This window comes from Typopeltis vanoorti, chromosome 11, assembly GCF_054136105.1.
Source record: "Typopeltis vanoorti isolate ZY-2024b chromosome 11, IOZ_Tvanoo_1.0, whole genome shotgun sequence".
Lineage (NCBI taxonomy): Eukaryota > Metazoa > Arthropoda > Arachnida > Uropygi > Thelyphonidae > Typopeltis > Typopeltis vanoorti.
The window spans coordinates 21093567-21119170 of record NC_143559.1 but is presented as its reverse complement, the minus strand read 5'-3'; the positions used below and the strand labels follow the sequence as shown (position 1 = coordinate 21119170).

Genomic DNA, 25604 nt, shown 5'->3' with positions numbered 1-25604 from the left:
ATTTATACTAGTATCATATTTTTTGTTTCTTACTTCTGTTATGAAATGCTGTGTCTATGGTATCAGTACTTGGTTGGGACTTTATTAGGGTCCCTGAAATGTTTGAGGATGAAGAATGCATGCTAAGGGGTTTTTGGTTCACACCAGAGCTCCCCAGAACCACACATAGATGTCCACTGACTGGCAAGCAATGTCTGCGCTCGAGAGTGGAATACCATGGTTACCCCAGATGCTATACCAGCACTACAGCAGGGCACTGGATCCCAGTGATGGTGGTCTGGGAAAAAGTATAGTAAAAAACACTCAGTGGAAGAAAAGTAAAGAAAAAGAGTAAGAATGAAAAGGGCCAGTACCATCACTGGGAGGTCTCCTCCACCACAAACAGGTGCCCCAAATCGAGGGGGATCAAAGAATGAAGTGAGTATAATTGTGGAGAAAATGACTGTATAAATTACACAATAATCCTTAATCAGGCCCATTTGGATTATTGTGTATACATTTGGTCACCTGGTTTTCATATTGAACAGGATATGTTAAAAAGGGATCCAGAGAAGACTAGCAAAGAAGGTAAACGGTCTTTGGAATGTGAAGTACAAAAACAGACTGAAAAAATGTAATTTGCATTTTTATGATTATGTTCAGGAGGTGTTACCAGATTAACATGGAAGAAATTTTTTATAGAATGGGAGAGTGGAGTAGAGAGTGCTAATACAAATCTAGCACAAACCTCTAGTGTATAGGATTACATTTAAAAAATGTGAAAAATAGATCATATTTTGCATACATCATTATAAACAGTGGTGGATCTAGAACAAAAGAAAATAATTATGAACCAATGAATATTTAGTTATTAAGGTGTTGAAGAGGCTAATTTTGATAGTATTTTGACCCTATGCATAAGACAAACTGCTTAGTTAAAAGTAGATCTTAATACAGCAATTTGCTCACATTTCTAAGAGTGACTACAGGGTTGGATGAAAGGAATGAATATAGAGTAGGTTTGGATTTATCCAAGGAATTTGATGGGATTTCATATAGGGGTTTATTATACAGACTGAAGAGTAAAGGTGTTTAAAATAGGCTTATGACATGGATAAGGTGGTGGCTGACTGTCATGTATCAGATAAGATATGAAAGAAAAAGAGTAACCATTGGGTAGCACAGGGTTATTTACTTGAGACTGGTTTTTTTTTTTTATTTGTATATTAATGATACTGGAGAGGTTCTTGAGAGAGAGAGATATCCATTTATATGCTAATGATGTAAAGTTAAAGTGATAAAAGATGTAACTGATACTGAATCCTTGCAGACTGCTCTGAATAAACTGATTCTATGAGCAAATATCATGAATATCAGTTCAGTGTTACCAAGTTATGTATTCTGAACCAAGAACATAGTAGACAGGGCAATTTATTAATAGTAGACTTGCTTACTTAAGTCATCACATCATACATCTGCAGTGCTCAAGATGCTAATGCTAACTTGGGGGTAAGGAAATCATTCTTCTGTACAGGGCTTTGATAAGACCACATCTTGACTATTGTACTCAGAGGAAAAACAATTGAAAAGGTCCAGTACAAGTAACCAAGATAACAATAAACCTGTGCAGTACCTGTAAGAACAAGAACAGACTGAGAGAATGTGGTCATCTAAGTCTGAGCTGAATTGAGGATATATGAGAGAAACCAACTAGTATGGGGATGTCACCAATTTATTTAGAATTTGCAGCTCATGGCTGGCTGGAGGACACTTGGGAATATCTCTGGAAACTGAATAAGAGTGTGATCAGGAAGCACGTAAAAGCCAAGTTATTCTCATGCCATGTGGTGAGGGTGTGGAATGGACTTCCAGTGGATGTACTGAGTGCATCTTGTGAGTTTTTTCCATAACGAGATGGCCAATATTCAGGCATTGTCTAGTCTTGAAAAGGCCCTTCCTTGACTTCTGGAGGGTCCTGTATAATAAATTACCTAAACTAACATATTCGTAATATATTAGTAACCACCTCATTTTAATTCAGTGGTAAATCATATCACAAATCAATTTTTATAATGTAATTAATAAAAGGATTTACTACCTTATAAATTATGCATTTCAAGAAGGATCCTGTAAATGCATTTTCAATGAAATGGCAGAGAGATTGCAAATTCTCATCATTAGCATTTTCTCTTGTGAATTCTGCAATTAAAGTGTAACCTTTTCCAAATTTGGATTTCAGTTCCTGAAGAGATCCTATGCATCGAAATTTACCATTAATCATCACTGCTTGTCGGCTACAGAGAGCTTCAGATTCTGCTGGACTGTATTTAAAAAAGTAAATTATGATATGATTTCAATCACAAATTAGAGTCTGAAATATTAATAAATACTAACTACTGTAAGTAGATATAAACTTTCTTTAGAACTAATTTTAATAATAAGCAAACCTTGACAAAAATTAAATAAGCACTAACATAGCTGCCAGTGAAAACGTTAGTTGAAAAATAAATACCTGGGTTTGAGTCTCATAAGATGTTGAGAATATTTGAGTGCTTTTTTGACTTAGAATACGAGTCCCATGTAATGAACAAATATATACATACAAGACTGAATAGACCAGCATTCCTCTGAAACAAACTGCCTCACATTTCAGCTTTGATGTAGTCTGAGCAAGGCTGTGCATAATGGAACAACAATCTTATCTATACTTGTTAATGTCCACCTCCTCATTCCAGTAGTCTACTATCTTTATTCTTGCAATACCCTTCTTCAACTAAATCTAAATAAATATGGTTGTATTACACTTCCAAGATTTGGGCAACATTAATCACCAGAGATCTCACCTTACATTCTAGGCCACGTACAATCGCCCATAGAGGGCACACCACCTACATATGACTTTAGAGTCATCCATGTGGTCAGCTTAGTATTGTGTGGTATTTGTGTATATGTTACATTAGATTTTTTAATCCCTGAAGATGTCTATAATAAATTTAGTTTAATCCTTTATCCAAGTGTAAGCAAATAAACTTTGCACCTGAAGTATCTTTAGGACTGAAGCAACTTACTGTAAAGGTGGACCAAGCTCTCATAACTACTCGTCTTAGTATCTCTCATAATACAAAACACATCTCCTTGCGAACATGTATAATACTATGCATTAAGGGAAGGACCACTACCCAGACCGGTTTCGACCTTTATTGAGGTCTCATCAGTGGAAGCCAGACCCAGAGGTGGTGATACTAAGATGGAATAGAAAAAAAAAATATATATATATATATATATATATAAAATAAAATAAAATAATAAAAAAAAACACCTGAAGATTTCTCAGTGACAGACGAAATATAGGAAGTATTAAAATCTGTTTTAATCCTTTCTGAGTGCTGTATACAATCCATTAAGCCTCCAGAATGATGGCCAGTACCATCACTGGGAGGTCCCCATCTCGGTTATGTCATAGCAATGGTGTAACAGTTCAGATTTATCCTATAACACTTGATGTCTCATTGCTAAAGTGTCTTGTGGGTCACCTGAAGAGAGTTTATGTGATGACAAAGCTGAGGCCTCACTATCTTTGATATTCAATACCTCTGATGTGTTCTTCAATGCATTGCTCAATAGATTATTTCTTTCTGTCCATATTAAGATGACCTGCATCTTACACTCTTGCTATGACATAACCATTTGTTACATGTTTTCAATCTCATTTGTTCATGAAGCATTTGTATATCTGTTCACTTATGAAAGCTGTTAAACTTTGATTCATTTTAAAATTTTCTTACACACTACTTTTCAATATGATATTCAATTTTATTCTTCTCAAAAGTAAATGGTGATCATTTCCAATTTTAAACCATCTGTATATTCTGGTATCCTTAACCAGCATGAAGATATTGCTATCAACAATAACATAATTGAAACTTTTATTTCTTGTATCTTCGCTCCATATGAATTTGTGCATACCTTTATGTTGGAACATAGTGTTAATAATAACTAGCTCATGTCCCGAACATAAATTTAGCAGGTACCATTATTACTAGCATTGATCTTTTCACCAAATTTTCCCAAAACATTTCTATATGTCTGGTAATCATTTCCTACTCAGCTTGTTCCAACAAGGAACAACTTTTCCTTTTTCTTAGTGTCACATTATCTAATACCTTGAAAAATTTTTTAACTTCTTCCTTAGTAGAACCTTCTGTGGGAACCATAGGCACAAATAAGTTTTATTGTCCAGTTCCCCATTCTGATATTTGTCCACATCACGCTGCTTGATATTTCCTGCCATTCAAAAAATTTATCCTCATGTTTAATGTTGAATATTATAACTAATCCTCCTTTTCCTTGATCATTATACTAATGATACTAATGTTTTGTTTTCATTCCGAGAACTGTGGAGTACAACTTCAGTTCTACGAAATTCTTCATTTTCAGAATGCAAGAAAGACAAAATTGCCCCCTTTTGACTATTTAGCTGTTTTTCATTTTCTCTGAGTCGTTTTCTTTTACTAGCTCCGGATTCAAATTTTATTGGCATCATTATGTGTATTAATTATCAAAAGTGAAATAAATATTTATTAAATCCAAAATAAACATATAAATAAAATAAACAATTACGTTAAAAGCTTAAAAAATACAAAAATAGAAACAGTAGTATCTTGGTTTTGTTAAAATAAATGAGTAACAGTAAAATAAGAATAATAATTAATTGATTACTAATTATATGAAGAGCCAAAGGCTTCAATTCGGCGACATGAACTTATTTAAGTTAAGGGATATTACATCCCATATTGTTTCTTAGCCAAATAAGAAACTCAAAGAGTTTCATGCCGAATATAGAAACTATATAAAGTTCGGCAATTCCAAGCATAAGCAAATACCTGGATAGTGCAACACCTGACCCATTTGGTAGTGCAAACTGAGGCAACTCATAGTAAAGGTGGAGCAAGCTCCAATCACTATTCTTGGTATTTACCCATAATGTGAACTTAGCTCCTAGGACTGTATTACTGTTCTACATTATGAAAGAAGGTCACTACCCAGACCAGTTTCAACCTTCAGTATAGGTGAAGTGGGCTCTAAAAATATGATGATCCCGAAAGATCGCCAAACTCAGCATTGTTCCACTCAATGACAGGCTCACCCCATCACCGAGAAGAACTTCTCAGCATTGGCTCTACCCAATGGCAGGCTCACCCCACCACCAAGCAGAGCCATAATCTCAGCAGTGGCCCCACTCAGAGACAGGCAAAAACCTACCTCCAAGCGGAACCTCTCAAAGCCAGATCCGTCCCGCATCAGTTTCCACCCTCATTGGGGTCTTATCAGTGAGTAGGTAGACCTAGTTAATACTAAGTTTGTAGCGAACAGAACTTGTATCCTTTCTATGAGAATTGCCAAGAAGGTGTCCTAATAAATTACTAATTATATGAAGAGCCAAAGGCTTCAATTCGGCGACATGAACTTATTTAAGTTAAGGAATATTACATCCCATATTGTTTCTTAGCCGAATAAGAAACTCAAAGAGTATCATGCTGAATATAGAAACTATATAAAGTTTGGCGATTCCAAGCGTAAGCAAATACCTGGATAGTGTACTTTCTTGGCAATTCTCATAGAAGGGATGCAAATTCTTTTCGCTACAAACTTGGTATTAACTAGGTCTACCTACTCACTGATGAGACCTCAATAAAGGTTGAAACCGGTATGGGTAGTGACCTTCTCTCATAATGTAGAACAGTAATACAGCTCCTAGGAGCTAAGTTCACATTATGGGTAAATACCAAGAATAGTGATTGGAGCTTGCTCCACCCTTACTATGAGTTGCCTCAGTTTTCACTACCAAATGGGTCAGGTGTTGCACTATCCAGGTATTTGCTTACGCTTGGAATCATCATCACGAACCATGGGCTCACTGCCCGTTGATGTCTGATGCCTGTTTCACTATCTTCTTCCACTTTTCTTTGTCCAGTGCACAGTGTCGCAGTTTTTGTACACCCATTCCACACCAGTCTTTTATATCGTCTATCCATTCTCTGTATGGTCTACTTCTTCTGTTTAAGCCATCCAAAATACCAAACATAAATGTCTTTATCTTCCGGTCCTCACTCATTCTACAGATGTGTCCAAATAATTGCAGCTTCCATTTTATAATCTTCTGCATTAGATTCTGTTTTGGTTGTATCTTCTGATAGAGCTCTTCATTGGTGATTTTCTGTATCCATCCTATTCTTAGAATCTTCCTGTAACAAGTTCTTTCAAATGCCAAAATTCTTTTTCTTGATTCCTTATTTATTACACACGTTTCAGATCTGTACAGTATACTGCTGAAGACGCATGTTTCCAATATTCTTAGTTTTGTTTGCAGACTGATCACTTTACTTTTCCAGATGTTATCCATAGCCTTCAGATTTGTTCTTCCCTTTGCAATCCTGATCTTTATTTCTTTTTGACAGTCCAAGTCATATGTTAGTTTACTTCCCAAATATGTGAATTGTTCTACATTAGTTTCATCTACTTGTATCTTTTGTTTCATGTTCTTCTCGCCAAATACCATTGTCTTTGTTTTTTCAAAGTTCATAACAAGTCCAAATCTCTTCCCTTCCTCATTTAACAGTTTCAGTGTTTTTTGTAGTTCTCTTTCATCTTCAATAATAACAATGTCATCTGCAAATCTCAGATTGTTAATTTTCATTCCGTGTACAGATATTCCTTTGGCATCTTCTTTCATTTTATCCATTGCTCTTTCTAAATGTGTGATGAAAATGCTTGCTGATATTGGGTCTCCCTGTCTAGTACCTCTGTTTGTTTTAAACCATTTCCCCAAATCATCACCTATTCTAACTGCTGCAACTGCATTCTGATAAACATATTTTAATATAGCTATTAGTTTTTTTATCAATTCCATAGGATTACAGAACTGCTAATGTCACTGTCTGATCAATAGTGTCAAATGCTTTCCGAAAATCAACAAATATATGTTGATTTCGGAAACAGATATTTCCGAAATCAACATATATTTGTTTTTGTTTTTATATGTTTTTGTTTTTTCTCCTAGCTTTTTCTGCTATTAACCTCATTGTCAAAATCTGTTGAATTATAGTTCTATCCTTCCTATGAATTGTAGTTCTATCCTTCCTAAATCCTGCTTGCTCGTCTGCAAGATATTCTTCCAATTGTGTTCTCAATCTTTCTGTCAATATGATCATCATCACTTTACCAAGGTGACTTATCAAGGCAACTGTTCTATAATATTTACATTCTAGCTTATTTCCTTTCTTTCCTTCGCTTGGAATCGCTGAACTTTATATAGTTTCTTTATTCCGCATGAAACTATTTGAGTTTCTTATTCGGCTAAGAAACAATATGGGATGTAATATCCCTTAACTTAAATAATTAATTGAATAACATATTCTTACCGACTGCGACAACTACTTTAACCATATAATGAGGTATATACATGGATACAGCTTTACAAGTACTAGCCAAATAACGGTAACTAAACTATCCGTTTAATTACCGTTTTTTTGGAATTTCCTTTACTGTTCTATGAAATTTGACCCTTTTTGGCGCACAATTTATTTATTGTGTCTCTTCCCAAAAATATAAACGAATTTCACATGTATACAATAAATATTAATATTAAAAAAATCTTGGTAATATTAAACTAGCAACCTTGTAAGTCATTTTATATAAATAAATGACTAACTTATATCGATGGATTATAAATAATTATGCAACTTCTGCAATACTTTATATTTAATATTAAATTTTCTAAATAGTTTAAAATATTTTAATGTAATTCTAAATATATATATTATTTACTTGAATCATAATTAATTTAAAGAAAGATGTAATTAAAATCTTTCTGTGAAAGATTTTCAATTGCAGTGTTGATTATTGATTTTGAGAAAGTTAATTTTGTTGAACAAGCTTCGTTGACAAGCATCATAGTTGCTACAAAAATTCTGAATACCGAAAAAATATTAAAAGGTATGGTAATAATTTAGTATAAGGATAAAAGTCTTTTTTTTAAAAAAAATAATAATTTAAATGCAATCAAATTAAGCTTGCTAATCAAGGTAAAAATTGGAACCTCATGAACTGTAAAGTTCAGAGTTTATTTTTCACTTGGTTAGAGTATAATAAATTTAGTTTAATCCTTTATCCAAGTGCGAGCAAACAAAGTTTGCACCTGAAAGTATCTTCAGGACCGGAGTAAGGTGGTACAACACCAGGGCACTCCTTGTAAAAGTGGAGCAAGCTACCAACACTCCTATCTCAGTATCTCCCATAATGCAAAACACATCTCCTTGCGAATATGTCTAATGCTATGCATTAAGGGAAGGGTCACCTTACCCCAGTCCTGAACATACTTTCAGGCGCAAACTTTGTTTGCTCACACTTGGATAGGAGGATTAAACTAAATTTATTATGTAAAGTTCAGATATTCTCACTAAAAATAAAAATTTTGAATTTACGGTAATAACAATTATAGCAAAAATCATCATATTTATGGAATTACAACATCTATTTATTACAAGATTTATTCAACTCCAGCTTTGATTTTTTTAAGTTGCAGTAATAAGCATAATAATTCCAGCTTTAGTTAAAACGTAGAGGCAATAAATAGTAACAATAACTTGCTTTGCTCGCTAACATGCACTTTTTTTAGTCAACATTTAATGACTAGAATGTTGATGCACAAAAATATGAACTGAAAAATCAATTTAATTTATAAATAATACTAAACTTGAAATTCAAATGCTCTATTTATGTGATATAGAAACTGCTCTTACCCAACTAATTAATACAAATAGCAGCAGCACACACAAAAAAACCTCTGTTGTCTCTGGAGTGTTTCAAAATGATCGCAAAAACTTTCTTTAATTCAAAAACTTATTTACTCTGTTTACAATTTCCTTCTTGTTACTGTTAATCTAAATCTTAATTGTCCAACTAAAACACATCAGAAGAGGAATTGTACAAAGGTATATAACTTACAAAAGCTCTGTCGCACATTCAGTCAAAGGTCTTGCACAAAAAGTTCTAAGGCAATTCTCTCATCTCAGAACTTGAGCTTCCTTCAGGAAATCTGGCTTCAGAAATATCTCATCGGAAAAATAGCGGACTGTGAACTGCGCCCTCAGGTACTGATATATAGCTCCGGAAAAAAGTTATTCTCCCATGGTGAAACGAAAAACTTCTGAGCAAAGGTGCTTTGGTTTTCTCCTCTGCTTGGGCTCACCAAAAATGCCTGGATGACTGCCTTCTTTTTCTGCCACCTCCACTAACTCGAATTGCCACCAACTGTCAACCGGGATTCCTCTCTGGCCTGGAAGCTTTTCTCCAGTGATTGGAACATCTCCTTTCGGCAACTCGAAGCCTTCTCTTAAGACGAACTGGGAAGCTCCTCTCTGGCAACATCTGGATCCGGAAAGCTCTATAATGGCTCTTTCCCCTTTTATTATGCCTTCTCTGAGACCTCGCACAAGTTTGTAACCCCCGAAGAATTCAGCATGATTCGTTCATCTTAAGTTTCAAGTTCCGCCCACTCTTTGTTCTCTTCTGTGCCTTCTTTTGATTGTAAGTTGCCGACCATCGGAAAGTTGTTTGAACCTTTCTGACTGACTTCGGAGCTGTTTACGTGCAGAGCTTGTAAGCCTTTCTCATACACACAAAATTTAATAAACAACCTTTCTAATGCCACAACGTAGATCTATTACATACAGGTCTGGCGAAAATCGTTGCCTTTGTTTTTAACACTCTAACATATTCTTATTAAAGAAGTATATAAAGTTAATTTCGAAAGGGCTATTTACAAAAATATCTAATACAAAATATACAGAGACAAACAAGGTTATTTTTACAACATTCTTATGGGACTTGACCTAAGTAAAAAATCAATGTAATGTGCTTTGGAATATTTAAGCTACAATCGAGTTTTTACAATATTGATAAAGAACAATAGTCTAAAAGTCCAGGTAGTCCAGTGAAAACCATCTGTGACAAAATGAAACTAGTTTTTTAAAAACACAAAAATACAAATTTATTAAGTATATCTTTATAGAGTTCATAATTAAAAGGACTCTAATAATAATAATAGATTTCTACAGATGTGTCTCATCTTGTTTTGGTATTATCAAAATTATCAAGTTATTCTGAAGAATTATGAATTTTGCTATTTTATTATTATGATGCTAATATTTCTTCAAATGTGGTACTTTTTTTTACAACAAAACTGGCTAAGTTATGTTGAATATATCTGTTCGCAAATATATTCAAAATCCCTTTGACCTAATAAAAAGGCAGAATGCTGATGAAACTTCATCAGCATTCTATCTGTTAAAATGCAATTACCCCCCCACCGTTAACAGATTATTTTAGTTATGTGCACTGTATTCCTTGGATTGACCCTTTTTTGCTGCACAATTTACTTATTGTCTCTTCCCAAATAAAACTAATTTCACATGTTCGAAAATAAATAATCGAAATGTTTGTTTGCATTGGAAATATAAGTTTTAAAAGAGGTATACCGTGAGTAGACATATCGATACAAAATTAATAACGGAAAAAACTCATGTACAAAGATTATTTAATAGTATAATTTTCGCCTATGTGTCACAGGCATCTTCAGTACATTAAGCTCAAATTAAACAATAGCTGACAATCAAAAAAGTGCCACCTGAGTAGCTGGTGTAAGATAACTAAAAAGGTCAATAATTTTCCTGCAAAAAAAAAAAAAATCAATACAATAAAAAGTTAGGAAAGATTAGCTGATTCGTAAAGTACTATCTCCCATAAGGGGATAGGCTTATGCCGTCGGATCTGTTTAAGTTAGGAGAATGAAGTAGAGTTTCACATGTTTCTTTATAAAGGCGCTCCATGAGAAACTGACTTTTGTGAAGAACTCTTGTCTTTCTCCAATGAACTCTGTGTCTAGTGAAGATGGCATGTTCTGCAATTCCAGACTTTTCAGGTTTAAAGTATTCAATATAAGATTGGTGTTCTTCTAGCCGAATAGAGGCAGATCTTCCCGTTTGTCTGAAATAAGATAATCCACAAGAGCACGGAATCTGGTAGACACCTGGATGATTAAATGGATGAAATAACGTGCATTACTATCCCTTATGTACAAGGCATCAGTGAATGTATAGCAAAAGTTTTAAAACCACTGAATATTTTTGTTGCCTTTTGACCGTTTAGAAAAATCTCCACCTTTCTCACTTCTCCTAAGGACAAGCTTCCACATCTTAATCATCCAAGTATCTACCAGATTCCGTGCTCTTGTGGATTATCTTATTTCAGACAAACGGGAAGATCTGCCTCTATTCGGCTAGAAGAACACCAATCTTATATTGAATACTTTAAACCTGAAAAGTCTGGACTTGCAGAACATGCATCTTCACTAGACACAGAATTCATTGGAGAAAGACAAGAGTTCTTCACAAAAGTCAGTTTCTCATGGAACGCCTTTATAAAGAAACATGTGAAACTCTACTTCATTCTCCTAACTTAAACAGATCCGATGGCTTAAGTCTATCCCCTTTATGGGAGATAGTACTTTACAAATCAGCTAATCTTTCCTAACTTTTTATTGTATTGATTTTTTTTTTTTAATTTTATTTTATTATTTTTTTTTATTTTCAGGAAAGTTATTGACCTTTTTAGTTATCTTACACCAGCTACTTAGGTGGCGCTTTTTGGAATTGTCAGTTATTGTTTAATTTGAGCTTAATGTACTGAAGATGCCTGTGACACACAGGTGAAAATGATACTATTAAATAATCTTGTACGTGAGTTTTTTCCGTTATTAATTTTGTATCGATTGGAAATATTATGTCAAATATTTATATTTTTTAAATAACATTTATTGAAATAAATATGATATTTTGCTTCCTTTCCTTGCAAAATAAGATTATATGGGTCGCACATTTCAATTTTAGGAACGATTTTTTTATTATTATTTTTACGAACAACAAATGGTGTTAGACTGCATTACTCGGGGTTTCCGATTGCGAGTCTTTTTAATTTATATCCAATGGTATTTTTTCAGAGATTCTATGCCTTTGTCTTTTGCTTAAAACTGCAACAGTGAAATTACTTTGGAAAAATAATGAATTCAAACAAAAAGAAAGTGTGCACATGTTATCTAGCAGTATTTTTTTGTGTGTGTGGTGATAATTTTGGGATGGAGGGGAGTTAGCCATTAAAGGCAAATTAATTCTGTTATGAAAATTTTGGAAATAAAATTTCATTCTGACGCATGCACCTACACATGTTTCAAAAGATAAACTGTATGGAAAATATTGCTACTTCAAAACTGCCGCATAATATCAAAATTAGCCAAAAATATGTAGATAACAGTTGACTTCATAACTGGCATTTATTTTGATTTGTAGTGAGTGATTAGGGGGGAAACCAAGAAAGTTGAAATGCAAAAATCAACAGATTACGTTATAAAAATTATGCATTACATGATATGATTCAAGATTTACGTATGATAACTAACCTTTGAACTAAGATTATGAATAAAACAGGAAACTTAATTTGGAAGAGATGGAGGCTGTATTCATTTTCAGATTCGGATTTTCATGAATTTATAAAATAACTGTTTGACAAAAATAATTATCTTCAATCAAGTTCTTAGAGAATTTTAAAATGTATTGGCGATTAAAATAATTAGCAAAAAAATTGATAGTGACATTGTTCTTCCAAAGTGATACAATATGAAGTGAAGAAAGTATGAAAGGATTTCTTAATTTATGCTGGCATTAAAAACTATAATTATATGATAAAAACAAGCAGCAAAATGAATATAACTCATAGGTATTTAGTCTGATATAACTTAGATTTTGGTTACCGAGCAAATGGCAAGCAACTGCGTTTCTTGCTGTAGGCCACAGAACATAGCTGCTACGTACACCAGGTAATGTAGTTAATTGTTCTTTCAGCATGAAGGATTATCGCACCTTCTAATGGACATGACGGTCAAACTACACTTCTTATCCATGTTCTTTCAGCAGTTGGAAAGAATATTATCCAGGTTTGCTGGACGTATATACACGTCCAGCAAAGAAATGGTACGCTTACATACATGAATTTTATGGAATACAGAGTTTCCTGTTAGTTTTATATTCTAAGGAAAGAATAATGTATTTCAAATGGAAGCCTCACAAATTTTTCAGCAGCCTCTAGTTTTTATATTATGAATTTAATATTTAAAAATAAGTATTTTATTTAGCAACTATAACTACGCTGTTTTTTTATTGTTCTTTGTGAGGAGTAAGGTTTTAAAATGAGGCCCCCCCCCTAGAGAGTGAGGTCCCCATCTTGCGCCTCATGTGCCTAATGATAAATGGCAGACTGCAGGGCTGCAATCTATCCAAATCACATTACATAATTTTGACGTCATCTGTATTAACTATTGCTCTAACCAACATCAGCAAATAACTGAACAGTTCATCTCAGATCCTTTCCTATATTGGTAATGAACAAATTAAACAGTAGCGGTCCAAGAACAGAAACCAACCCTGTGGCACGTCACTAGGCCTTTGCAAAGTCCAGCAGTATCACTGTAAACCCATTACCTTTATCCAACTCAGCTGCCACTGTATTATAAAATGTGAGCAAGTTACTGAGGCATGACCTACCCTTCACAAAACTATGCTGGCCCCAATACAATATCCCACATCCATCTATCCATTCCTGTATTTTGCTCTTGACCAACTTCTCCAATACTTTGACAACTCCTGATATGCTGATCAGTAATTTGCTACATCAGTCTTGTAGCCTCCTTTATGCAATAGAACTATTTTCCTCTTCTTTCCCCTGATCAGGACTAACCCAGAGCTGACACTTATATTAAACCATGTTCATATATAAATCCATTGATATATCATCCTCTGATAATCTTCTATACACATTCTCAAAATCACTGAATGAAAATAGAAAATAATATAGTTTATGCTTACAAGTGAATGTGTGGCAAAGATATCATTTTTGAAAGCTTTTCTTTTTTCAAAAAATATATAAGTTCAGCAGCTATCCCTATTTTCTCAACCTGCCAGAATGACAGTACGATTTCCATTAGAATACATAATCAATAGTAGGTTCAAGGTTGCAATAAACAGTAAGCCATGAAACTAGAGCATTTTTCTGTGTGTAATTTTAGATGACCTGTTAAAAATAGGCCTGCAAGTCTGGAAACATGATTTATTTTCCTCCAATCTCTTTCTCCCCCCCCCCCTCTTTTATTGGTGCTGAAGTGTTTGGTATATGAAAAGGATATGCAGTATCAATCATCCCTTTGTGTGTGAGATTAGTCCGAATTCACCTGGTAAAGATTATGTTATTCCTTCATATATGAACATGGTTATTAATAATGTACTTTTAAGCACTTATCATTTTCAAAGAAAAAAAAATTACTCATAAGTTTTTTTTTTTTTACCTCACCTAGAAGTGCATAAGATAAAAGATGAGTTAGTAATTTCTCGAATAAGTCTTAAAGCTTTCCATACTTTATGTCTCTCAGCTAGATCCATACACAAAGTTGGTTCATCCAAGAGTATTACAGATGGAAATCCAATCAGTGATAAAATCAATGACAGCCTTCTTTTCTCTGCATTACTGAAAAAGAGCTATTTATTACTCAAAATATAAAATAATTATGCAATCCATACATTAAAAATGAGATTTAAATTATTTAATCACATCATATAAACTGAAAAAAAAAAACATCATTAAAACTTTTTGATTTAAAGTATGAAGAACAAACAAACAAAGTATGAGGTGTTTTTAAATTGGATGTGTGAAAAGAAAAAAACCTCATGGGTTTGTGTCATATTTATCATTAATACTATTTATTTAATGTAAAATATACGTTTATGAACTCCACTTTTCTCAAGTAACAAACTGACATGTTAGAATTTAACAGTGAAACACAGATCAGGTAATGCTCATATTTACTTTGCAAATATAAATGAACATACTTTTTTGCAATCTTCTAGATTTCTGATCATGTGCAAAATAAAAATAAGACTATGGTACCTGGAATGCTTTATCTTACCCCAAAATTTCTGATTTCATTGACACATTTAATAACTAAGTAATATCTACACATCAGCTAAATTTGAAAGGAATGTAATAAATTCTCATTTCTCATCTAAGCTTTGGATCCTCAAGGCTGCAGAAGAGAGGAATGATGCTTATTGCAACTGGCTTTAATCAAAATCTCGAAGTTCTTTTTCCACCCCAAAAAATGGCTGCAATCAAAATTAACAAATTGCAGTCATGCATTCTAGTCTTGTGCCTCCACTATAACTTTTGACGTAACTTCTAATACTTCCACCTCTTTTACACTTGGATTATCTTACATCAGCATATTACAGGAAAAGCCAATTTCTTGCTTCTTATTTTTGCTACAATTTGTTGACTGATTAACTAATTAATTTCTGTGTGATGATACAACGTAATTTCCCTTTACGGGAATGTACAGCACCACCTGAAAACCCCCAAATTTTATCTGTGCTCCGGAACCGGCATAGCTGATGAATCAGGCCTATGGCTGGGTCAGTGTTCCTGACCGTAATCCATGTGTGTCCACGGCCAGTTTGCCTGCTTGCGGGATGAAACCCGCAGATAAACTGCAGGAAAAAACCCTGCTGTCTACACCCAAGACCGCTAACTTGGCTATGGCTGAGGAAGATCCTTAAGCTCCTCACATCGTCGATGGGAATCGAACCTAGGACACTCCTTCCCCAGGCATATGGTTGAGAAGTGCAAAGCCACTAGGCTAACTGTGCAGACTGATGATCTAAGTAGACATTTTCTTACAATTCCAAATTCACAATATTCCTCTTAAGATTTTATTTATTTTAGTTATTTCAGAAAGAGATCAAAATAATATTTCTGTAAACAAAAAAAGAAGAAGAAATCCATAATAATAATTATTATTATAATTCAGGCCTCCATGGAGTCAAAAATACTCATCGTGGGAGGCCTTCCTAGAAAACATAGTCTATCATACCACTCCTTTAACTCATTGACTGTTTGTGCTCTCACCACTCTATCAGGCAATGCATTCTACTGTTCAACCACCTTGCTCACAGCTTCCTTTCATAACTTCCAGGGATGGCCCTTCTTCGCTCCTTTTCCTCGTATTCCACCAAGCAAAGACCTCTCCACGGTCAACCCTTTAACTACTCTCAACAGTTTAAAAGTTTCAAATCATATCATTACTGAAGGAATGTGGACTCTGCAGCCAACATTCCCTCAGTTGTCCTCATAACTAACATTGTACAGTCTAAAAAACCATCTTTGTTATCCTCCTCTGTACTCTTTCCACAGTTAATGCCGGCCTGGTTGACTGAGTGGTTAGTGTATCTGCTCTTTTGCCAAAAGGCTGTAGGTTCGAATCCTGCCGTGTGCATGGATGTTTGTGATTGTCTGTGAAAAATACAAGTAGTGGTGATTGCAGGCAGTAGATGGCATTGGTGTAGTTATGGTTCATTGTAGTTATTATTATTACATGACACCTCCAGGGGGTCTAAACACTCATCGATGGGGGGGGGGGGCATCTGCTCTACAGCTCTGTTTCCACCACTCATCCACCAATTGACAGCAACTACACCAATGGCATCTACTACCGACCACCACTGGTATTTCCACAGACAATTACAAACATCCATACCCATGGCAAGATTCGAACTCGCAGCCTTTTGACTGGAGAGCGAATACAATAACCACTAGGCCAGCCAGGCTGGCCGAGTCATTAGCGTTGGTGGATTAAGTGGTGGAGACAGTGAGTTGTAGAGTTCAAACAACTGTAGTAGATGCCCTCCCTCAATGAGCTTTGGACTCCCTGGAGGTGTCATGTAATAATAATAATTTATCCCCCTCGAATCCTGGAGACCAAATCTGAGAATAATAGTGCAAGTGTGGTCTAATCAGGGCTTTATACAACGGAAAGACAAGTCTATCTCTGCAGGTCAACATCCTTCTCAGTATTGCAACAATCCTTTGAGTTACCCTTCACCACCTTTGCAATATGTTCCCTGAATTTTAGATTTTTATCGATCATCACCTCCAAAAGAGTATGCAGCCATCCATCAACATATCCCAAACTTCAAGACTTCGCATTTTGTTACATTAAACTGACACTCCTATTCATTTGCCCATCTGTCAAATTTATTCAAATCCCCCTGTAGGGCTGCCACATCTGTACTATTACTAATAATCCTTAACTTCACATCACCTGCAAACAACTGAATAGTCCCCTGCAATCCACTGACAATGTTATTGATATAAAGATTAAACAATACAAGGTCCTAGTGCTGAGTCCTGTGGGCCCACTTGTAACCTTCTGCCTCTTTGACATTGCCCCACCATAAACAAATTTTTGATACCCATCAGATTACCAATCCTGAATCCAATTGATTAACCTGACATCTAAACTCATGTGCTGCAACTTAATATCAGCTTATTATGTGTCACCATGTCAAATGCCTTTGCTAAATCCAAGAAAATGGCAGTATATGACTTTCCCTTATTTACTGCTCTTATAACTTTATTATAAAAGGCTAGAATATTACTAAATCAAGAGTGCCCCCTTAACAAATCCATGTTGAATCACACAGATAACATTATCCTCATCTGCCCAACGCTGTATTGGTCCCTCATTTCTCCAAGGATCTTAATTACTGATGAAACACAAACTTGTCTATAATTTGAAACTTTCAGTCTGCTACCACCCTTATGCAATGGCATTATCTTACCTTCCTTCCACTCCTTGGGTACCTTTTCTATGTCATTAAAAAGCCAGGTCAAGAGAGTTGTCAAGTCTTTAGCACATTCTCTCCAAACCCATGGCAAAATTCCATCCAGTCCCACTACTTTATTAACATCCAGAGTACTCAGTATTTGAAACACACTCTCCTCTTGCACCTCTAAACTTTGAACCTGCCCTATCCCTCTAGTATTAAAACCTACTTCTCTAGGATGAAATATTCCAATAAATTTTTCAACTGCACTATGTCCTCTGCATCAGTCACACTCTAGTCTCATTTTTATACCACAATCATTTCTCCTCCTACTGGCCTCATAGCTCAAAATTTCCGAGGATTTTCTTTGATCTTAGGGTCAATCTCTTTTCATATTCCCGTTTTGTCTTCCTTACCATACTAGACACTCCTGGCATGAGTTATATTCTTCATACATCTGCTCTCCACCCATCTTCTTATATCTCTTCCATTACTTTTTTTTTTTACCTGAAGTTATTGTATATAGCTTACTATTGCTGCTAACAAATATTCTTCACAATTTTCCAAGCACTAATGATATCTTGCCCTTTCAATTCCTCCCTCCATGGAACTGCCCAAAGTTGATATTTTAGGCTATTATAATCCCACCAAATACATTTCCTTCTCTGAAATTTTAAATTCCTGCATGTCTGCTCATCTTCCAAGTCAAAACCACATGGTCACTCTCTCCAAATGGGGGCAGAGATGCCATCTCAGTTACAATCAGCTCTTCTGATGCTATGATCATATCCAAAACTCTTGAATCTCGTATTCCTTCTACTAAATGTTCCCTAAGACATTTGTCCCTCAAGAATTCTAGAAATTCCATTCCCTTACTACTATATGCAGTTTCCTCTTTCCAATTTATGCTGCAGTAGTTAAAATCTCCCATAACAATCAATCTTCTTGCCCCTGCCAAGCTCAAATGCCTAAACATCTCCTGCTCTTCACCCTTTGTGCTGCTTGGCTAGTAGCAACACCCCACTAAATATCCTGTCTTGCCCACTTCTACCTCACAATATGATGCTTTCAAATCCATTAGTGTCATTGCCCCACAAAGCATCCACTCTCTGAGAGGACATAAGTCATCACTTATCATAAGCAGCTCTCCACCATAATGTTTTCCTTTCCTATCCTGTCAAAAAATGCTGTACCCTGCTATTTCTATTCCTGTTATTATATTGTCTTCCATCAACCATGTCTCATAGATCCCAATAATCTTTCGACAGGCTGATGCTATCAGCACCATCAATTCATCTCCTTTATTCCATATACTCCTGGAATTAGTATAAAGAATAAAATGTCACTGTTTGTATACCTGCCATTATCCCCTCCAGACTCCACTGGTCTCAACATTACCTGATGTATTCCCCCTTCTCTCACACACCTATTCCCACAAGAGGCAACCCCTGCTACCATCCACCCTGAAAATTCTTAGTTTCCCTGCATTGACACACCGACTCGTTCAGAGAACAGCAATCTCTCCAGATGCCTACTCCCTTCCTCATTCAAATGCAAGTGGTCTCTCACACACAGTTCCTTTCTATCCTCAAGTGCCCTCCAAGCCTCTCTTTTGCATTTGCATTTCTGCTATCATGCTATTCATAATTAATGCTCTTCTACTCAGCTTGTCATTATCATACCTGTGCAACACACAGTATCTTCCCTCTCTGAGTTTTCTTCTGCCCAACCTCAAGCATGAATCTCAGATCTCTCACTACCCGATTCACACTGCCTCTCAAGTCATTCATGCTCACTATCGTCTCATCCACCCTTTCAGCCCACTTAACTGCATTCTATCATTCCTCCAGGCAAACACACCTCAGATCATCGAGTCTCCATTCATCACACCTCTTACCACTTTGTTCCTTGAATGCTCACCTGCATCCTGCACTCTCTCTCTCCTCTAACACTTTCTCTCTTTGTTCCCCTACTTACCTGGCATCTTTCTCTATCCCTGGTTCCAGCATTCCCTTGTATTCTCATTCCCTCTCATCTACTGTTTCTATTCTCTCCTCTTATCATTTCCATAACTCTCTCTCACTCCTACTCTGATACGTTTTGTATTCATTGCTTCCATTCACTTAATCTCATCTTTCACACTTCTCAACTCATTCCAGAGACATTCCACCTCTTCTTTCAGTGCATCTATCTCTCTGCAAGCTACCAGGCCTTGCTCACCATTCATCCTTTCAACTAAGACTGTCTCCAAAATCTTCAGAATGATTCAAATTTTCCACACTCCCCTTTTATGTTTTCATTTATATGTCACTCATTATCCTCACCATCTATCACAATACTCAGCTTTCTAGGTCGATATTCTCCCACCTGTGTCGCAATGCTATTGTAGTCTGTTATGCCAAGATCCAATTCACAAAGATATATTATAGATAACAAATTCTTCTAGTCCTGATAATATTTCACCAATTTTATGGAAGGTCTGTGACTTTTTGTGCCTCTTGCAAGGTTGACTCTTGTTTTGCATCTTCTTTCTGCACTTTCCTATTCTATTATCATCTTCGTTATAACCAAGATTATAATTTCTTGGCATCTTTAATTTTTAGTCTAGCCAAGTGAAAAACACTTTCCACATTAAATCTTACTGAAGAAAATAAAAATCCTGTTTTAATCATCAGGCTTTATTAATATTATTAATAATATTGGAGAAGGTTTGACTGGAGATGTTCAGCTGTTTGCATATGATGCAAAGTTGAGAAGATCTATGAAGAGTAGAGCAGATGTTGTGGCTTTATAAGGACTTGAATGAGCATGAGAGTAGGGTTGCCAGTTCAATGTTGAAAAGTGTATAGTTTTAAAGTTTGCAAAATAAAGATGGGATGAAGAGTACATTTGATCAGACAGGGTAGAGTAAATAAGAGATTGTGGGGTGATAGTAAATGGGGGGATCTAAAATTTAGAGGACAAATTGAAAAAAAAAAGTGAGGACAGGCCAACCTCTTGCCGTGATACAGAGGACCAGGACTTACAGAAGCATGGAGATTATGGCTCCACTGTATAAGGCTTTTATTCATTATGGAATACTGTACAGAGATTTGCTCATCTGGTTTTCAAAAGGATGAAAAGATATTATAAAGGATCCAGAAGTTATTGACATGCTTTCTGTTGTCAGGAATGTTTAGAATGAATGAATTTTTAAAAAATACAATTTGCAGAGTTGAATGGATAAGAAGAGGGGAGGAGTATAATAGAGATATAAGTTGGTAAAGGTTTTTTTTTATTAGATTAACATGGAAGAGGAATTTCATAGAATGCAGAAGATGAGGAGAGAACAAGAGTTAAAACCTGGAAGCTGTTTAAGGAGTGTGTGAACAGAGGGTGAGAAGCAGGTTTTTTGCATGGAGTGGTGAATTATTAGAATGTGTTGCCTGAGTAGTGTGATGACCACAGAAAATGTGAGTGCATTTAAGGCACAGTATGATCAGTTGTGTGAGTGTGATGGAGGGACCTCCCATGAAGGTCTGATGATAATCTTGATGTTTTTCCTATATAGTTCCCACCCAAAAGGTTTTTCATAAACCTACAGTACATTTGTACTGTGGGTGGGCTAGGATTTTTTTTTTCCTATTTTTATTGATTTTATATTTTTTTTTGTATTTTTATTAATTTTTTCACCTGGTCCAGAAATCTTTCTCTAGAGACCAAACTTTTAGAGCAGGGAAATGGTTTCAACGCTATAGGTTTACAATTACATTTCATGGGTGGGAGCCACATTAAATATATATATATATATTTTTTTTTTTTTTTTTCTTCTACCACCTAAAGACAATCGCAAACATTCAGGCTCAAACCCATGACTTGTTGGTTGGTGAACAGATTTGCTAAAAACTCAGCCAAGCAGACCAACAAATGTTGATGTCACACACCTCTGGATTAATGTCATGGAAAAGAAATTTGGAGAATGTTAAATGATTATTCTTAATGACTAAGGCATTTTAATATATATATATATATATATATAAACATGACTAGTTTCAGCTTGTAACAGCCTTCATCAGGTGACATTATAAAAGAAAGAAAAAACACTAAACACTGAAGGTTAAAAGACTATGAACAACATAGAGAGTCTCTATACATAATTAGCATGAAAATGTTGTAGTTGTATTTAAAGCTGTTCTTTCGTTTGTTGCATTGTTGGGAGAGTGCGTGCTTGCAGCATCACGTGAATGCCAGTACATGATTACAGCTGAATGACTATCTGGGAGGTTGTAGCTCAAGTTATTATTTAGATGAACAGGATTGAAGATGATTTTTCTAGATTCCACGATTTTTCTCTCTAGTTCATCATTGCAACGGAAGATGTTAGTAGATTTTTCCCAGCGACTTTGCGACTTTGGTTTTCATCATTAGGATTAGCCGAGAAAAGGATATGACTTGATAATGCACTGGCTCGCTGTCTTTTGTAAGTAATGTCTCTTATGTGTTCTTCCATATGCAATTCGACAGATTTGTCTGTCTGCCCAAAATAAGGAATATCACAATCACACAATATTTTATATACACCAGGGTATTTGAGTTGATGATGACAAGGTTTTGGGTGGCTTATTAAGAAACGTATCTTTGGAAGTGGAGTGAACAAGGTTTTGATATTGTATTTTCTTAGAACTTTTGCTAATTTATGTGAAACTGTACTTATGTAAAGAATAGATATATTGCCTTTGAATCTATTTGTTTCTTCTGAGTGATGTCTAGGAGGATTAAGAAGGAATTTTTCAATGATTCTCTTGGAATATCCATTAACTTCGAAAGAAGTTTCAAATATTTTCAATCCTAATAATGAAAACCAAAGTCACAAAGTCTGCTGGGAATCTACTAACATCTTCCATTGCAATGATGAACTAGAGAGAAAAATCGTGGAATCTAGAGAAATCATCTTCAATCCTGTTCATCTAAATAATAACTTGAGCTACAACCTCCCAGATAGTCATTCAACTGTAATCACTGGCTTTCATATGATGCTGCACGCACGCACTCTCCCAACAATGCAACAAACGAAAGAACAGTTTTAAATACAGCTACAACGTTTTCATGCTAATTATGTATAGAGACTCTCTATGTTGTTCATAGTCTTTTAAGCTTCAGTGTTTAGTGTTTTTTCTTTTTTCTTTCTTTTACAATGTCACCTGATGAAGGCTGTTACAAGCCAAAACTAATCGTGTTTTTATATTAAAACCTTTTTACTTAAATCTCGGTTCTAGTCATTCAATTCTTCATAAAAATATGTATGTTAACCGAGTTAATGATCATTCTTTCATATATATATATATATATATTTGGGGTGCTTAAGGGTCAAAGCTGTATAACTGAGAGTAGACTTCCACATAGCCTTTAAAGGAATGCGGAGAACCGACCAGGGCTTCTGACCTAATGTCCAATCCTCACCTTCTCGTGGTGCACCCTGTTGGGTATCTACTTGGATACTGAACAAACGAGGATGGGCTGGCAATTTGGGATTTAGCCGACCAAATTGTATTCTTATTGGTTAAACCAAAATATAGAATGATGGTAAAACATGACAAAATTTCATGCCGGCTGGGGCGTCGCCCGGTTAAACAAGGCCCCCGTTGTTTTTGTCAGGGAACCAGGGCGAACAGCAAAAAGTCAGCTACTGGAACAAATCTGAAAATAAACCCCAACTCAACATCACCAGAGTTAAAGATCGGTACTATCAACGTAAGAAGCCTGAATGGAGCTAGCTGAGGAATTAGATAAGTACCAGATCGACAAAATAGGGGTGACTGAAACAAAAAAGACCAAAACTGGTGAGATCTTTCTGAGCAATAAATACAAAATGTTATATTCAGGCAATGACAGTCAAGGAAAAGAAGGAGTAGCCATAGTATTCAACACAAAATAAGAGGCTAATCTTCTTGAATGGCAGGCAGTCTTAAGTAGAGTAATGTGGGCAAATATGAGAATGGGGAACTGGACAATGAGACTTATTTGTGCCTATGGTCCCACAGAAGGTTCTACTAAGGTAGAAGTGGAGGAATTTTTTGAGGCTTTAGAAAAAGCAACTGACACAATGAAAAATTGGTCCTTGTTGGGGATCTAAATAGCAGAGTAGGAAATGATTGTCAGACATACAAAAATATTTTGGGGAAATTTGGAGAAATGAGCAAAGCGAATAATAATGGCAAATATCTGTTGGATTTCTGCTCAGGACATGGACTGGTTATTACTAACACCATGTTCCAACATAAAAATGTGCACAAATTCACATGGAGAGAAGAGGCTAGGAATAAGAAAAGTCTCATTGACTATGTTATTGTTGATAGTGATGTTTACTCCCTGGTGCAGGACCAGAGTGTACAGAGGATTTGAAATTGGAAGTGATCGCTATTTAGCCTTGAGCAGGATAAAATTGAATTTCATATTGAAAAGAATAACATGTAAGAAAGTTTTAAAGTGAATAAAAGTTGAGCAGCTCTCAGATGTGAACTGTAGACTAAAATACACAAAGATTATTGAAGAAAAAATGAAAGAGTTTGAGAACAGGAATCAAACCTTGGAGATTCAGTGGCAATCTCTGAAGAAAACATTGATTGATTCTGCCAGAGAGGCATGTGGTGAGGTTGTCTGTAAGGATAAAAAAATCAGAACTCCCTGGTGGACACAGGAAGTTAAAGAGGCAGTGAAGGAAAAGAAGAAAGCATACCAAAAGTTCCTGTCAAATAAGTCAGCTTGTGCTCTTAGAGAATATAGAGACAAATGCAAGAATGATAAACACTGTGTAAAACTAGCTAAACAAAAGTCATGGGAGGACTTTGGCAAGAATATAGAAAATAAATATCAAGAAGGTGGCAAAATATTCTGGAGGTTGTTGAAGAAGCTTAAGAATGGAGGAAAGAGTGCTGTAAAAGGAATTAGAGATGATAAAGGTGACATGAAAACGGGAGAAAAAGATATCCTCGAAGTATGGAGTAATTACTTTGAAAAACTGCTAAATGAAACAAGCAGTGATGACAGCACAGTGGTAAAAAACACTGACCAGGCATGCAGTCAGGAATACATATCCATACTTGAAGTAGAAAAAGCCATCAAAGGCTTGAAATGTGGAAAGGCAGCAGGAGTAGATGATATTCGACCAGAAATGCTGAAGTAGGGTGGTATAAGAGTCTTACAGTGGCTGCACTGCATAATTCAGAAAGCCTGGACAGAGGGTCGAATTCCCGATGATTGGAGTAGAGCTCTCATAGTACCCATATATAAAAAGGGAAATAAAACTGCATGTGAGAATTACAGAGGTATATCCCTACTGAGTGTTCCTGGCAAGATCTATGCAAGTGTACTTGAGAAACGGTTGAGAAGAATTGTGGAAGAAAAGCTTGGTGAAGAACAAGCTGGATTCAGGCCAAATAGAGGTGGTCAGGATCAGATCTTCACTTTACGACAAATAGTCAAGAAAGCATGGGAATATAACAAAGTTCTGTATTTAAGTTTTGTTGATCTGGAAAAGGCATATGACAAGGTGCCAAGAGAGAAGCTATTCAATACGCTGCAGTTATATGGTGTCAATGGGGCATTATATCAAGCAATACTTAGTCTTTATTTGAGTTGTAAGTCAGCAGTTAGAATTGAAGGAAGTACAGGAAGATGGTTTAATGTTAAATCTGGTGTGAGACAAGGATGTACATTATCCCCTCTGTTATTCATTATCTATATGGATCACATTATGAAGGAAAGTGGTATTAAGCATGATATCAAAATTGGAGATGTTAATGTCAGCTCTTTGCTTTATGCAGACGATGTTATACTTATCAATAAATCCACTACTGGTTTGCAAGGTTCCTTGACTAAATTGAA

At 35.5% G+C, this 25604-nt stretch overlaps 1 protein-coding gene across 1 annotated transcript in view; it reads right to left on the bottom strand.

Moving 5' to 3' along the window:
• Positions 1–25604, bottom strand: part of LOC150101360 (ATP-binding cassette sub-family A member 17-like) — a 198198-nt gene that overhangs the window by 31155 nt on the left and 141439 nt on the right. Inside the window, exons 12-13 of the mRNA XM_090400780.1 lie at positions 14437–14610; positions 2078–2300 (exon numbers count right to left, since the gene is read on the bottom strand). Of these exons, the coding sequence (XP_090256906.1) occupies positions 2078–2300; positions 14437–14610 (397 nt within the window). The remainder of the gene's footprint in view (positions 1–2077; positions 2301–14436; positions 14611–25604) is intronic.